The sequence below is a fragment of the Dromiciops gliroides genome, chromosome 3 (assembly GCF_019393635.1).
Source record: "Dromiciops gliroides isolate mDroGli1 chromosome 3, mDroGli1.pri, whole genome shotgun sequence".
Lineage (NCBI taxonomy): Eukaryota > Metazoa > Chordata > Mammalia > Microbiotheria > Microbiotheriidae > Dromiciops > Dromiciops gliroides.
The window spans coordinates 560965702-560982690 of NC_057863.1; the positions used below are offsets into that span (position 1 = coordinate 560965702).

General features: G+C 34.1%; 1 protein-coding gene across 17 annotated transcripts in view; it reads right to left on the bottom strand.

The window, feature by feature from the left end:
• Positions 1 to 16989, bottom strand: part of PICALM (phosphatidylinositol binding clathrin assembly protein) — a 127291-nt gene that overhangs the window by 15615 nt on the left and 94687 nt on the right. For 4 of the 17 annotated variants that reach the window (XM_043991216.1, XM_043991206.1, XM_043991204.1 and 1 more), the window contains 8 exons: positions 16504 to 16584; positions 11472 to 11579; positions 8481 to 8612; positions 8370 to 8400; positions 8094 to 8193; positions 6002 to 6025; positions 4271 to 4330; positions 3166 to 3270 (listed from right to left, as the gene is read on the bottom strand). In XM_043991216.1, the coding sequence (XP_043847151.1) occupies positions 3166 to 3270; positions 4271 to 4330; positions 6002 to 6025; positions 8094 to 8193; positions 8370 to 8400; positions 8481 to 8612; positions 11472 to 11579; positions 16504 to 16584 (641 nt within the window). The remainder of the gene's footprint in view (positions 1 to 3165; positions 3271 to 4270; positions 4331 to 6001; positions 6026 to 8093; positions 8194 to 8369; positions 8401 to 8480; positions 8613 to 11471; positions 11580 to 16503; positions 16585 to 16989) is intronic. The other 13 variants (XM_043991215.1, XM_043991213.1, XM_043991220.1 and 10 more) reach the window with 7 other exon arrangements.

A 16989-nucleotide genomic window follows, 5' to 3' on the forward strand; every position in this document is an offset into this window, starting at 1 on the left:
CTCAAGTGTGGGAATGCTCATATCCCATCATTTCTCTGTTCTTTTATGGTAACCCCCATAATTATCTCAGGTGTCATGATAAATACAGTGTTGAATTTGGCCTTGACACCTGTTACCAATTATATTAGATTTTTTAATTTCTCATAATGGCATGAGGATAATTAGGCAGATGATGCAAAAAGTGATGAAACAAAGATAAAAATTATTTTTAAAAATTAATATCGCAGCAATTGTCTTCTCAAATACCCTCCATAAGGGGGGACTATAGTATTTTATAATTTTAAAGAATGGTTCAATTTTTGTTTTATTATATGTTTCATGTGTAACAACTAAGATTCTGAATTCCCTTAGACATGTTTTTGAGAACTTTCATTGTTTGATTTGATTATTGACAAAGCTATTTTAAAGTTGTGTTAAGCTCAATTTTGTAGGAAATTTCCTGGCTGATTACCAGTATCCACACATCAACCCCTGAAAAGACTTCCATTCCACGACTACACCTAGAGGACATCTGAGAAAAGACTTTCAGAGACTCTAGCTAAACTGTCTAAAATATCTAATGAGTGGTCGCCAATAAATTATAAGCTTTAGCAAGAGTTAGACTTTTAAGCATTTATTAAGGAGAATAAGAATTTGGTAAAGAGAGAGAGAAAGGCCTAGATTCCTATCTATTAAAGGGAGAGCACATTTCTAGCTCCCTTCTCCGCCAGCGTCCTCAGGAAAGAGCCCTAGAGTCAGCGCCAGTCTCTTCCTTCTTCCTCCCACTAGTCCGCGTCACTTCCTCCCGCCAAGAACTCTTCTACAGTAAGTATCCAGCAGGTGGCGTCATTCCAATCGTTACATCTAGAATAAGCCACAAAAATGTATTCCTGTTATTCTCACCACCCCCAGCTTACCCTTTTAAGAACAATGAAAGCCTGGTACATTTTTTAAAAAACTTCATAAGATTATTAGGAACTCAAAAGGCAAAAGGTTTAAGAAATACTGCTATAAATGCAAATAAATAAAGTGAATTCTTAGGCTAGTTTTTGAGAACACTTAAAGAAGGAACCTAATGCAGAGGCTCCAAGGTAGAACATTTTTTAAAATGCCAAGGAACTTCCTGACAGCTACAGAAGCTACATGTCATTAAACATCTACATCTGACTAGGGATTCCAGCAGGAAGCCCAGAAAACACTGTATAGACAGTAATCCCACCAAAAGACAGGCAGGGCAATACAAGAAAGTTGCCTGACCTACAAAACTGGCACAGTCTCTTCTCACTGATGCACTCTGTGGCCTCTAAGAGAGATTACAAGTAGAAGTGCTTCTAGGAATGCATTATGCTAAATGTTTGAAACTATATTTTAGAGAATGTAGTGAATAAATTTCTCAGCTCTGATTTAAATATTTGCTTTTGACATATACCTGTGCTCTTTTCTTGGTCTCCCAGAAGGAGTAAATAAAATTAGTTTGAAAACAGAAATATTACAATTTGAAATTGACTTGGAACATTAAAGTAATACATCTTTTCAATGAACCCAGTGCATCTTGTTTTTCCCTCTATTATTATGCATTTACCATATTCCAATCTGCATTAGTTATTTGTGTATACTTTTTGCCACATATTAAACTGCACATTTCCTTGAGGGCAGGGAGTGTCATTCTTCTATTTCCTTTGTGTAGGGTCTTGTACAACAGCCTAATGAAGACTTACTGAATGAAGAAAGGGTCACTTTTTATCGATGGAACCAAAAGGACCCAAGAAATAATGTTAAAGATAATGAACCAGACATTAAAAAAACTATAAGTTTTGTGACTGTATAATAAAAAAAGATGGATAAACTGACAGGAGAGAAAATATACTTTTTAAAAAACAAGTTACTAGAGTAAAATTGCTACTTTAGTTGTTTAACATTTTTAAATGGCAGTACTATTACTCCTGAAAGGCAGAGGGTCAGATACTTTTATATAAAAGTATAAAAGAAAACTGTAAACTTGTGAGGGGTAAAAAAGGGAAAGCAAGTTAAAATTTGAATTACTCTAGATGTAACAATATATCCAGTTTTCTTGCAAAACTTACTTTGAAAATTAATTCAAATATTACAAATGAAAAAATCAATTTAATGACCAATTTGATCAAATTAATTTCAATATTAAGAAGATATTTTAGAACAAAAGTATTAATTTAAATCAATCTGTTTTACCTCTTAAGGATAAAGACTAAATTCAGTTAAATGTCAAATTATAAAGTCCTTTAGATAGAGAAAAGAAACAATTCAAATTGAACAATTTTAATTTAAACACATGACCAATAATGAAATGAATCCTTCAAATAGAAAAGAGGCAGCATGTACATTAGTCAGTGCTAGAGGGGAACACTGCCCACAGATCATACTGATCTGCAATCAGAAGCAGCATAAAGAACAATTATTTATCATTTCTTCTACAAAAGAAAACGTTTACACATACAAGGAAAGATAATGTAGATAGACAACTCTCGAGGCTTAAAAGCATTAATTATAAGATTAATAAAAGAAAAAAATCCCAGAATTTTGAAAAGGAAGCAAACTTGAAAAGTATATAGCAATAATTTGATATTCAGTCAGTCATATAGTTTTCTCTGAAAGCACAAAAAGGAAATCAAGGGACGGAAATTATAGAAATCAACCATTTAAGCCAAACAGGTTTTCAGATATTAAGGTTATAATAGACCAACAATGTGAGATATAGCAAGTCCTTCATTTAAGACAAACCACAATGGACTAAATGCTGTTCCTGAGAATATTATCCTCTGGTGGAAGAAAGAAGATATTTCAAAATGTCAGCCTCATTACAGAGGGTAAAACCAATGACATATTTGGGTTCATACAAGAAAACCATGCACAAATAACAAAAAACAGCTTTCTTCCAAACAATAAACCTCTAAGCTCTAGAAAACCAATTTACTAAGAGTTTTATCTTTACTAATCTTTACTTATTCATCTCTCCTCTTGCTTCCCAAAAAATCAGTAATAATGAAAAGCATCCTTTACTTTAAAAAAAAGTTAAGCAAATTTCCACCTTTCATGTAGTAAAGTATTAGTTCCCTGATTAGTAAACAATGAAATTATCTCCATATTTAACTTGGTAAATACTCTTTCCAGATGAAGCCAGTCATGATAATATTAAGTGACCTAAGTTACCTGTGCTCCTGAAACAGGGCCAAAGGGGTTTGGTGGTCTCATGACAGGTTGGCTGTATATTAATGTTGGTTGTGTCATTACAGGTACATTTCCCATCTGAGGTGGCTAAAAATAAAACATATTTCTCAGTGAACTCTTTCTCTCTTTTAAAAAAGAAAGCTATAAGATTTAAAAATACTACAGTACTTTGGTTTGGTTTAAAGGAAAATTAAGCTTGAATATATATACAACAGAATAGCAGGTACAGACTCCAAGAAAGTAAAGAAGCTGAGGTATCACTCAAAGAAATTCTTTCAAAGAACCCCAATTTTATAAAAGATGTAATGCCTAAGTTATAGACCTTGGTTGGGGTCAAAGATTCCTAACCTTATTGGCTACAATCATAGGAAAAGTTATAAATGTAAGAAAAGAAGATCTCTCCTAAGCATGTTGAAGCAAAGTACTTCTATTAATATATTAAAAATCAAAGTACAGTTCTTAAACCCACTAGCTACATGCCCTCAATGCAAGGTGAAAAAAAAACTCAAGTTAATTCTCAAGGGCTCACTCTGAATTTGGCTATTTTTTGGGGGAAGAAAACATCAGGAGGCCTTAAAAACCTATAGAATAGTTAAATTACAGAATCAACTCTTAATTGTTCCAGAGTATATTAACATATTGTTAAAAATCATTACCACCCTCTTGTGAAATTAAATTCATGGATGTCACCATCTATTAAAAGCACACACACAGGTTATTAAAGTTCTTTTGATAAAAATGTCTGGTTTTGAACTCTTATTGTAAAAGATCATTTGCAATTAAACAGCAAATATATAATTGCCAGAGGCAGCTGGTGGTGCTTTTGGCCTGGATTCAGGAAGACTTGAGCTCAAATGTGACCCATGGCAAGTCACTTAACCTCTGCTACAGTTTCCTCAACTGTAAAATGAGGAAAGTAATAGCACCTATATCACGGGGTGGTTGTGAGGGTCAAATAAAATAATTTTTGTAAACAGTACTTGGCATAGTGCCTGCAGGCACATAGTAGGTGCTATATATAAGAGATTATACTTCTCCTTCTCCATCCCCTGCTAAGCAGTCAAATTATATCCAAATGAATACTTACTATCCCATATCCTATCATTCCCGTTGGTGTTGTAGCAGGATAGGCCATTACAGGGGGTGCCTAATGAAGGGAGGGAAAAAAAAAAATTTAACAACCAGGAAGTGATTCAATTATGTACAATTTAAGGACAACAATAACAGCAATTGTAACAAAAGCTCTGCTAACACAGCCAAGATGAAGTGGCACTTAGAAACATCAAAAATTGGGACAACTTTTTAAAAAAAAAGATTTGTATGTGTTATTTAAATGGAGTAAGGAATTCCTGATAAACAATCTCCCTCCTCTAACATAGCATATGCTCTGTAACTTACAAGCAGCCTGGGGCAATGAAAGATTAAGTGACTTGCCTGGGTCATACATATATCAGAAGTAGAATTTGAACCCAGGTCTCTATCCACTATGTCACACAGTCTTAAATTAATGGTCAGTTATTTAGAGGTTTTCCCTGAGGGTAAAAAGGTTCCTTTCAGTTAACAACAACAAAAAAAGGCAATTACAAACTGAAAAGACTCAGTCTTAGATAAAACAATCTTAGATGACCCAAAGAATAGCCATTTACATTTGGTTATAAGTAACAAATGAAGTTATTTCTGAAAGTCCTTAATTGTATAGACCTATTAGTACGATAAAAGTATGTTTAAGAAAACTGATATAATTCAATGTTAGATCCTTAATTCAGCAAAAAATATAAGTATTCTGACCAATTAATAAGAAAGAGCTCCTCAAGATGAGAATTTGGTTCAAAAATAAGTTGCTAGTAACCTTGGTGATTATTTAAAATGTTTAAAGATTTATGCACTGATTGCACATTTAAATAAATGAATGAATTACAACTATCAAATAAAGGGTTTGTATGTCACCAGTTCACTACTGATATAAAAGCCATCCATTTATTGGGATGTGGGGGGGAAAGGAGATAGGGAGGAGGAAAAAAAAACCTAAATTTTTATATTAAAAAACCAGCTGATAATAAGCTTTTAAAAAGTTGTTTTTCCTCTTAATTAGGGTTTCATTAATATGTCATATTACATTGTAAAAATAAGTATTACATAATCAGGGTATTTGATCTTTCGGGGAAGATATTTATCGCCTTAGTAAGATCCCCTTACACATATAATCATACAATGAAAACTGACATTACATAAAGGTGAAAGACCAATAGCACTGCTGGAATTATAAAAAACTAAAATGGAATTCTGCAATTTAAATGGATGCATAAGTTAAATGAAGCATGAATTAAAATAATAGGTTACTTTAAATAGTTAAAGTTTAGTATTTAAATGAGCACGAATGACTTATTGGTCTCTCCCTACTTTAAAATTAAGGTCTGCCATGTTAAGTCAACGAACTGTCAAATATAGCATAAGCTTGTGAGATTTCATGCAATTATTATTTTAAACACACCACCACAATCAACATCCCCCTTCATTCAGAACTCATCCAGTGCATTACGGCAGCACAGACACATACAAACAATAGACACCCAGCTATCTGGAAGCAAATGGCAGAATATTAAGCAAGAATTTTTTTTAAAAAATATTTCCCATGCCACCACTGGAATCAAGTCTGCAGCATACCCATGAAATCAGTATATGCTAGAAGGAATTTTTGGCACATTGAAGATCTTAATATGAAAAATGTGTAATAGCTGGAAGGTTATGAGATTCTGCTACAGCAGTGGTTAATAACATGCCAATTTTATTGCAAAAAGGCTAGTTTTTGGTCACTTACGTATTGTGGAAAATGCATGCCATTCTGTTTTCCCCAGGGAGAACAATTACATAATGCAATAACACTGGATTAGAACAAGTACTTACACAACAGAAAATACACAGAGCATTTTAGTTCACATGTACATTTAATATCTACCTAAAATACAAATGCCTAAAATTCAAGTAATTTAAGAAAGGGACATCTACATTAAGACCAACACTGCCAAGGTTAAAAATAATTTCCAATGCATTGGACTTTTCTGTTTACATGTTTCACAACAAAAAAGCCCACAATCAGTCAGCTGTCCAGAATTCAGAAGTCACACAGTAAATTTGATAGGCATGTTACACTAAACCTTCAGCTAATCTCCATGGCAAGGAAAGTTTAATTGGCAAATTCACAAGCAGAGTCCGGAATGTACTTTATATAGCGTGAAGGAATAAAAAAATTTTTAAGACTTTATAACCTTGACAGTGTTTAAGTATTAATGGAACAGGTTAGAAATGTAGAGAAATGTTACAAGCAGCAATTTTATTCAAGTATTAAAAATCACCCACACTGCAAGTAAATTTTAATAAAATCTATGACACTTAGTATGCTAAAACATAAAGGAAATAAAAAAGGGAAGGAAGAGAGAAAAAAGAGAGAGATGGCAAGGCATAAGACAAAAGGAAGAAGAGAGAAGGAGAAAGGGGGAGAAGGAAAAGGGCAAAGGAAGCAAGAGACTGTTGCCAGTCTATTGATATCATAGAAATTTCAGTGTAGAAATTACAAATTACTTCCACCTGTATAAAAGATTTGAATTGTTAGTTTCCTGTTTTAACATCTTAGTAGGCAAACTTGAAGTGCCTGTGCTAATTCCATATACATCTGTAAGAAGTTGCATGGTGTAAAATTACTTTAAAACTAAAAACACTTTTATGATATATGAATATTGATATTAGCTTCTCATATGAAATAATCACTAGGTAATTCTCATATGTGCTACTGGGAAAGCCTTCAGTGTAAACTAACATTACAACGGATGCTTAGTTTGACTACCAAATGAAAAATCATGGCCTTGAGGAAGTGTAAATTTTATTATTCGCTACTTGTGAACCTTGATGAGTCTTCAAACATTTTAAACAAAGACTTTTCAAGCTTACTTCCAATTATACTATCTACTAGTTTTTGTCTTTAATACAACCATATGCTGATAGCATGCCTAAAACTAAAGAAATCTGGCAACAGAACAAAAAAATTGAATAAAAGAATCATCTAGAAGTGAGAAGGTATAGGGACTAAACTTGTAATTTCATTAATCTAGGAAATTCTCTTCTGCAATTTACAGGCTCAGAGAGCTAACCTGAAATACAAAAAAAGAATTGACATGATGTGGAAGGAGTGGAGAAGGGAACATAGCCCCTATATGTCAGAGGCAGGACTTGAACCAAAGTTCTCTACCCATCATGCCATATTTCTCTCTGAGAAATAAAAAAAAAATAACAATACATTACGTTCTTTTTACATGGGTATCTTGCTACTGGTAAATCAGTGGAGAATATTTGTTTTTTTAAATAATTCACTGAAGTCACTCAATAGCCAATTATCCTCAAGAGAGCAGGCCAAATGACAAGGGTGGTTATAAAGCAAAGTTTCTTTATAAAAAGTTCAGCTGGAAAGTCACTGAACACTTGACTCTGTCCTCTTTAGCACCAAGTTCTAACCAAAAGAATTAGCTGGTGCAGAAGAGACCATAATGATAACAAGTAGGAGGTAAACTTTCACACTGATTAAAAGCAGAACTTACTCTAACTCTAATAAGCAGATTCTCCTCAATCTTGCCACAGTTGATTCTTTTGGAAGTTATGGGTAGGGATGGAGTTACGTGGAATAAGTTTTGATATCTACTGAAATTACTAACTTAGAGCCATTTAAACTATACTATGATGCATTCTAGAAATTCTGAGGTTGATACAGTCAAACAACCTATTTTCTAATTTATGTGAACTTTCCAAACTCTCGAATATTAAGAATGGATCTAAAAACTCACTAATGTACTTTCATATTACACATGAAATTTACTATAGATTATACATGCACTACTCTACAATGAACTTTATTTACTTACCATGGTTGCAGCATTCCAAGCAGTTGTAGGTGCAACTTTTGGTTGCCAGTTGGATCCTCCAGTTAATTTCTTTTCACCTGGTTGACTCCAGTTTACATCACTTTAAATAAGCACAAGTCACCACATTAAATTTCCTGAGATAATTTTCTCAAAGGATGAGATTAAGCAAAGTAAAATGCAAATGCCTTTCATTTTGATGTATTTTTAAAAGCTAGATAAATTAGGTTTTTAAAAGTAGCAAGCATAAAATGGAGGTACATATATAAAAAAACTTACTTCTTAGTGGTTCCATTTCCAATGCCCAGATCTATGACATAAGGAAGAAAGTTTTAAATACTACTCTTACCAAATGAATCAATTTATCATAAAAGGGGAAAAAATACTTACTGCCTACAAGGTTGGCTAAAGATGAATCCAAGTCATCTGACACTAACTTGTTCGGTGGTAGTTTGGCAATAGGAAGACTCTGGTTCTGAGAGGCCACTGTTGGTTTTAGAAGTCCACCTAGTTCATCAAAGCCTTAAAGTTATAAATAAACGAAACAGGATTTGTAAGGAACTTCACTGTACTACAGCTTTTAAAAGGCAACTCTTTTTGTTCTCCTTGCTGGTTTCTTGAAAAATTATTTCAGAAGACTTGCACATTAAACTCTCCAAAAGGAGAGTTACATCAAACTTATCTCTTACATATAATAAAAAAGAGGGGAAGGGTTTATGGACAAATGGACTTATTTCTAAAGGCTTAAAAAGGACAATTGAAGAATTATTCAGACAAATGACTATTAACTACCTCTCTGGGTTAGTTGAAGCATGAAGCAAAGTTCTCTTCCTCTTAACTTCTTCTAAGACACCTAAAGGGCTTACTGGTAGATGAAGAAGTACAAACAGTCCTTAAGAACTCTTCCTTTTTCTTTCAGCAAAAGAACTTTGCAAATGTATTATTTTAAATCGACTGTATTGGCAAAGAACATGCTCCTGAGCTAAATTAGAAAGCTGACTGAGGCTAAAATAAACCAAGAGGTCATCAATTTATTACCTAGCTTAAGAGGCAAAAAAAACTGTATCTAAACTGCACCAAAATGACTGTAATTTTTGAGAGGTCTAGTAAAAAAAAGTAGCAGGTCCACTGAGTACAGGTCCTCAAGATTTTAAATTGTTAAGCTGTTGTCCTACTCTCTATGATCCAATTTGGCGTTTTCTTGGCAGAGATACTGGAGTAGTTTGCTGTTTCCTTCTCCATATCATTTTACAGATGAGGAACTAAAGGCAAACAGAGATAAGTGACTTGCTCAGGGTCACACAGCTAGTAAGTGTCTAAGGCCAGGTTTGAACTCATGAAACGAGTCTTCCTATTTCCAAGCCCAGTGCTCTGTCCACGGTACCAACTAGCTGCTCTGTTCAGGTAGTTATTGAGCTCTGTATCCCTAGCACCTAACACACAGCAGGTGCTTAGCAAATGATGAATATAAAATTGAAAGTAGAGGTCAACCTTGTATGAAAGGAAAGATTCAATTTGCTTCTTTAAATATTCAAGGATAATAAACTATGAATACACAGCATTAAATTTCTGGTACCTAAGAATGAAGTGGAATAGAAAGAGCAATGAATTTGGAGTCAGAAATGTGGGTTTCATTCCCCACTATTTACTATATACAATAATTTAGGGCAAGTCATTTTACCTGTAGGCATCAGTTTCCTCATTTATAAAATGGGGGAAAGAAGTTCAACTAACTTTCCAATTAACTGAATTTAGTTTTATTATAAATTTGAGAAAAACTCAACCTATTGAATTTAAATAGCTTAAGCTTAATAAGAAACAGAATCACACAGTGGATAAAGTAATGGGTTTGGAGTAAGCAAGAACGGGGTTCGAATCTTACCTCTCATATATACTAGCTGTGGAACCATGGGCCAATAGCTTACACTGCCTAAGACTAAGTTAAAAACTGATTTCCACACCCAGGGAATTACAGATTCTTGATATAAAGCTTATAGTAATTATTAACCACCTCCAAAGGCCACTACAAGGTAGGATTATTACTTAGTGCCCCCAAAATAGTCGGTTTTGTTTTCCTTATTTTCAGTTAAGAGATAATCCTACATAGGAACACTCATAATTAAGTTTATATATGTAAATGTTCTGTCTTTGAGACAAACCAGTAGGCCACAAGGAAATGTTCCTTCCAACAAAAACCAAAAACGAACCTCCTCTTCTACATCAACTCAAACCCTAGAAAAATCAGGACTACAACTACTGTAACCCCTTTAAATGTGTGGTAAGAGGGATAGATGGATGTCATTTATATTTTAGAGTCCATTTATAGTGCCTAGGACATTGCTGGGAAATGTATTTTAAAATAAGTTTCCAAGTTGTTTTCTTATTTTTTAAATAAAGTATTCTTATATGTTTTCTGTTTTTCTTGTGTGCTTTTTTTTAAAATATAAAACTTCATGCTTTATATTTTAAGAAGTTATAACTTACTTCAGTAACAGGGCTAAAAAGGAAAAGACTAAAGCAGAAGGGGAAGATCATTTCCAGTGAATCAACTAACCAGGTTCACATGAATGAAGTACAATTCAAAATTCAAATAATGATTTAATAAGTTTAGTCTGTTTGAGTGTGAGATAAATGGAAGGCTAGATGGGAAAAAAAGAAAACAAATATACCAGCAAACAGTACTTAAGATCATAGTTCTAGAGTGAAAATGGACCCCAGAGATCATTTGTATACACTCTCCTCATTTTATAGATGAGGAAACTAAGGTCCATCCAGGGCATTTAACTGACATGGTCATACAGATGGGTAAGATTCAGAGATGGGATTTGAATTCAGATCTTCTGACAGTGCTATTTCCATTAAGTGTGTAAGGTACAAACAAGGCATTTTAACAAATGCTTGTTGATGATGTGTATGTGTTTGAGGGAAAAGTGATACAAAGGTATAAGAGCAGAAAAGGAGACAAGTGAAATTTATAAGTGACCGAAAAATGACGACTGGGATAAAGAATAACTTACTACTTCCTTAGAGTTCTTAGCAATCTATTCATATAAGCCCCGTTTAATTCTTAAAAAATTGAAGGTAAGGAGGGCAGCTAGGTGGTGCAGTGGATAAAGCACTGGCCCTAGATTCAGGAGGACCTGAGTTCAAATCCAGCCTCAGACACTTGACACTTACTAGCTTTGTGACCCTGGGCAAGTCACTTAACCCCCATAGCCCTGCAAAAACAAAAAAGCAAATAAACAAAAAAATTGAAGGTAAGGCCAAAATTAAGGTTTTTCTGGTTACCTTTTACACTTCCTCAAAATGGGCTAACTCTCACAGAACTGAAATCTGAATATTTATAGTAATACTTTTAATAATGTATAGATTTTCTCTTACCGCCAGAATCTACAATTACATTTGTAGATTTATTTCCAAACACGGACTCAAAGTCAACATTAAGGCCAGTTGAAGGCTGTGGCTGTGCAACTGGAGAAGGAGTGAACCCTGAGAAGAACCCAAAAAAATTTTCTTAAAAATCTAAATCTCTTCATTACTCAACATTTTCAGTTCTTTATTATAAAAATTATAAAGTACAAAAACCAAGCTTTTCAAAAATACATCTTTTCAAAACCACCATTTTTAGTGGGGATTATTATATACAGCAATATTTTCCATTACAGAATGTATTTCACTAGAAAAGAAAAACCAGAAACAGGCATTTAGCTCTCTTTATTAAATGACACCCCACAAAATAGTGCTTATGTTGCAGCTTGTCTGTCGTTTGTCAAATTAGCTTAGGAAATGTTTAATCTGTTTTCAAGTTCACAAATAAACAAACCTCAAACTTTCTAGAATTTCATATGCATCTAAGTGTACGTACAATGTTTGAATTTTCTCTCTAGAGCAATTAATTACAACCCTGAGTGCTTTCAGGAATGTGCAAAAACATTCCTATGAATTGAGACTTCCCCACTCCCCTACATCATCAAGAGGTAATGTGGTTTAATAAGTTCATTCAGTGGCAAAACCTCAAGGTTTCCAACACATCAATATAAATGAATTGCATACCCTTTTAGATTGGTAACATTCACATAACTATCCCCAACCTCACACACTTTCTCACACATTCCAGTTTATGCATCTATTTCCAGTAACTTGCCAAAGGCTCAGCTGTAAACATCCATTTCTTCTGTAACTAGGATTCAATAATCAGGGCAAAACATAAACTGTCCAGTGATGTATATGTAACCAAACATTTTATCCTTATACTCAAAAAAGTATAGTAAGAAATTTTATACACATGCACACATATATTCTCAAAACTATATTTCAATATAAATGGTTTCCTTTGCAATCTAGTCAATAACAGAGTTCATAGGCTTTACTAAATTGGTAAAGGGGTCCATGGCATATACAACAAAAGTTTTAAAACTCCTGATATAGGCTGTAGTTATGAGACCAAAGGTAGTTTTTCTTGGGCAAAGAAAAACTACTCTACCCAAATGGAACTATTGTAGATTAAATCCTGCTTTAGAGTACGGCTATATCACAATATGGGCACTCTCTCTGTAAGCAAAATCAGTTCAGCAGTAACAGACCCAAAACAAATAAGGAATGTGTCAATAATGTTAACTGTACAGTTTTAACGAACTGTTGACAAACAAAAGCACATTTAAAGAAAGGTGCCCAGGATAATTAAGGCTCTGTAAACCAGAGCACATAAGTAACAAATAGACAAAGTTTACTAAGAAGGAAAGACTATGTGGAGATTTGATGGTCAAACAGTTTAAGGAGTGTTCTATCAAAGAATAAGTAGAAAGATGTGTCCTGGGTTACCCCAGAGACACATGGTTGTTGTTTTTTTCCAGTACAAAAAAAAGTTTTCTGACCACAGAGATGCCTAAGAGTGAGTGGACTAAGTCACCATTCACATTTGGCATCAATTTTAAGTGTTTTAGCAGGGGCTGCATGGCCAGTAACTGTCAGACTGATTGTAGGAGGTATGTTCTAGGTAACCCAATCTTTTTTTTTTCTTGTATTCTCCCCCACTTCTTGGCTAACATTTAAGTTCTGTGACTTGTATGATTCCATACTCACATGATGTATTTTCTTTTAGAAGGGAAATAGACACACTCTAGCTTGCCAGAAGCAGGTAATCAGAATAGTGAGGAACTAGAATAGCATATAAGTTGAAGAAAAAAATAATGTTTAGCCTGGAGAAGAAAGGACTTGGGAATGGACATAATTGGGATCATTTCAAGGGCTATCATACAATTAGACTTGTTCTACTTAGTTTCTGAGAGCAGAACTGGCTACAATGGGTAGAAGTTGAAGAAAGGAAGATATTGGTTCAGAAAAAAAGCGCTATTTTTCAAAAAACATTATCCAAAGTATCCAAAAGTGAAATAAGCTACCATGGGGCAGGGGCAGAAGGAAAGGGAAAACTGCTTTTCATCAGAGGTGTTAAAGCAGAGAAATTGGATTACCTCTTCTTGAAGATGTTGTACAAGAAGTGCTTATTCGGATACAGATTGTACTAAAGGACTTGCTAGATACTTTTAATTTAGAGTTTCTAAATGTTCAAGAAAGAAGTGAAAATTCAGAGGCAGAATGACCAAAAGATGTAATGGATGACCCACATAGAAAGGGGACCTACATTGTCAGGAAAGATCCAAGTCCATGGTACAATGATAAACATCTTTTCCCTTTTTTTTTTTTGGTTTGTTAGAGACACTATTTAACTACAGTGACAAAGTAAATTACTTTAAATGTTCAAAGTTCAAGTTAGTATGTTGATGATGCTGGATTAGAAAGAATGAAGCAAAGAAAATTGTCATTCCAGGGACTTATGAATAATAATTCAAGAAACTTCAAGACAATGTGGCATGTTAATTTGAATGATTATGTCCAAAGGTCCCATATACTGTGATATATCATTTGATGTATGTGTAACACATAAGTATAAGAGTTACAATTCAGATCTTGTTCAACAATTGCTTAGCCTTTAGACTCTTGGACAGGGTGGGTACATGGGTTCTAGCCTTGGATTAAATACCAAAAGCAATATGGCATAAAATTTATCAATAACACATAGAGGAAGTGCCTGCATTTCCTGGCCCTGTAGATTCAAGATGGTGCATATAGCTCATAAGAGATAAGAAATGCATCAAAGTAGGATTTTATTAAGAGTGGTGTTGGCAAAGATTGAAAACTGTACCCACCAAAACCCCCCTCAACCCCCCCCCCAAAACCCCAACCCACAACCCTAGAGATATGAAGATAATCCAGACTCTTTTAAAATATTCCTAGGACAAATATGGCTATTTGACATGACTGGCATTAATAGAAATTATGAAAATATGCCAAGAGATAAATTCCATTCAAATATACTCTATAACTATAGAGTTTCCATCCTATTTGTTCCAAAATACTAAAATTAGCCTGTAGGTAATCAATCCTCTTTCTAGCACCTACAACTGAGAATTTTTATAGCTTTAAAGAAGTCAGAATGATATATAGTTCAGAATCAACACATTATTCATTTCCTTAATTTAAATAAATTCAGGGGCTAGAGGGCAGGAGACCATCTTTAAAAGTCAGTGGGTAAGAGGGGGCAGCTAGGTGGCGCAGTGGATAGAGCACTGGCCCTGGAGTCAGGAGAACCTTAGTTCAAATCCTGCCTCAGACACTTAACACTTACTAGCTGTGTGGCCCTGGGCAAGTCACTTAACCCCAACTGCCTCACCAAAAAAAAAAAAGTGAGTAGGCATCAATCTGTGAAAGTTAATTATTGACCCCTACAATTATTCACATCATAAAGAGACTGAAAAGACAGTTTTTCTCAGACATAGTGCCTTAAATCAAGAAGCCCTAATATGTAATTAAACTAGGCTCAAGAAAGGCAGTTAAGGTTTTCCAAAATTATATACCATTTCAGGATAGTAAATGAGAATCAGCATCACACATTTAATTAAAAGTTAAGCCTCATTATTTTATCAAGTCGCTAGAAATGGATATTCAAAACTTATTTTAGATTCTCAAACATAAACATAATTGGTTGCTGTCCTGCATTCTCAAAGAGAACCAAAATGACATCACTGTGTTGGGGGTCAAAATACAGTATGTATGACTGGCTGATCAGACCAACATGAGTTTAGAAGGCCCTACCACAGAATGGGAATAAACAGTCCATATAATGGAAAAGCATAATATGAATATGCCTTCCATAAATCCCAAATATGTAATCCACATCATCTAATATGGCTGCAAAGTGTTCAGATGACACCATTTGAAATATTAGCATAAAGAAAACCTATTTACTGATATTTCTATTAAAAAGTTTCTACAATGCATACTCATCAGATGTATATCATAAAATGGAAGAATTGCATGCACTAATCATAAATACCAACCTTCAATGGAAAAGGACTAGTGAAAAGCTCTGATAGACTTTGAGCTGAAAAGGACCTAAGAGATCTTTAAGTCCGACCTCCTTATTTTACAAATGAGGAAACCGAGGCACACAGACTTTAATTTGCCCAGGATCACAGAGTTACTAAGTATCTGAGGCAGAATTTGAACCCAGGTCTTTTTTACTCCAAGTTTAATACCCTATTTAATAATTCCTTCTGCCTCCTTTTGCTTTTGCAAAACCAAATATGGATTATGTTACCATGGCTTCTTCTAAGTGTAAATGTGGTATAGAATTAAGATAGAACTTCTTTTAATCCCATTTAACTTCTACCTCAAAGGGAGGGAACACAAGTCTCATCTGTGGAACTTCAGGGAAAGGCCTAACAAAGGCCTTTTGCTATGCACACCATAGGTATGCAACAAACATTTACTGACTGAATCAAAAACAGCAGCACCTGGTCAGAATTTACAGTCTGCTACACAAAGCGGGCAAAGTAGCACAAGTGGTTTATGAAAACAGCCATGATTCTATGAAACTTGCTTCCCACTTTCCTAACCATTTTGGGAATGATCTTCCCCCATGGTTTCTCCTTTTTCCCTCCTTACAACTCCAATGCCACGGCTGTTTTTTTAATAATAGCAGACTAGTAAATGAGCATGAAATTTGCACATGCTTATTAAATTATATGACTAAATAAAAAATATGAAAACTTTTAAAAGTATTTCTAATGCATATGGCTGAATATAAGACTTGTTTAAATAAGATACTGTTTTGAGTATGTGCATTTAAAATAAAATGTGAAAATGTGTAAATGGTAGGCAGTCAACCAACACATTTTTGAACCAAAGCAAATAAAAGGCAGGTCAAACCACAACTTTGTGAAAACAAAGGAAATAGTAAAATAACAAAAAAACAAGAAAATAATAATTTCTCCATACAAATTAAAGGACTTGGCTTTTAAAAAAACCTTTTGCCTACATAACAGGTTTACTTTACAGACATACCATTACCTACCTCCAAATAGACCGGCTACAGTAGAGGGCTCATGGCGCACATGAGTAGTATTAGGATAAGCTTGAGGGCCACAAAAAGAATCTGACAAGGCACATCAGGCAACAAAAAAAGCAGAGAAAGAAGAGGAGGAAGAGTTACAGAGAATGGGAAGGGAGTAATTAAAAAAAATTAAGGGTTCTAAACAGTAACTATCTTCAAATTTTAACTTATAAAACAGAACCCAGATTCTATCAGGTATAATATGTAGGAAGAAGACATATTCATTTAAAGAGAAAAGCCACTGGCAACAAAATTACACTCAGCTAAAAGAAAAAAACAAAAACAAAAACAAAAACACGGAAGTGCCATGCTTTGAAAAACAAAACAAAACTTTTGTAACATTTAAAAACAAATATCCTTGGCATAATGAATTAGTCAAACTAATTTTTCAGTTGGTGATCATAAAAATATATGAATGGATAATCTAAGCAACATTCAAATTACTTT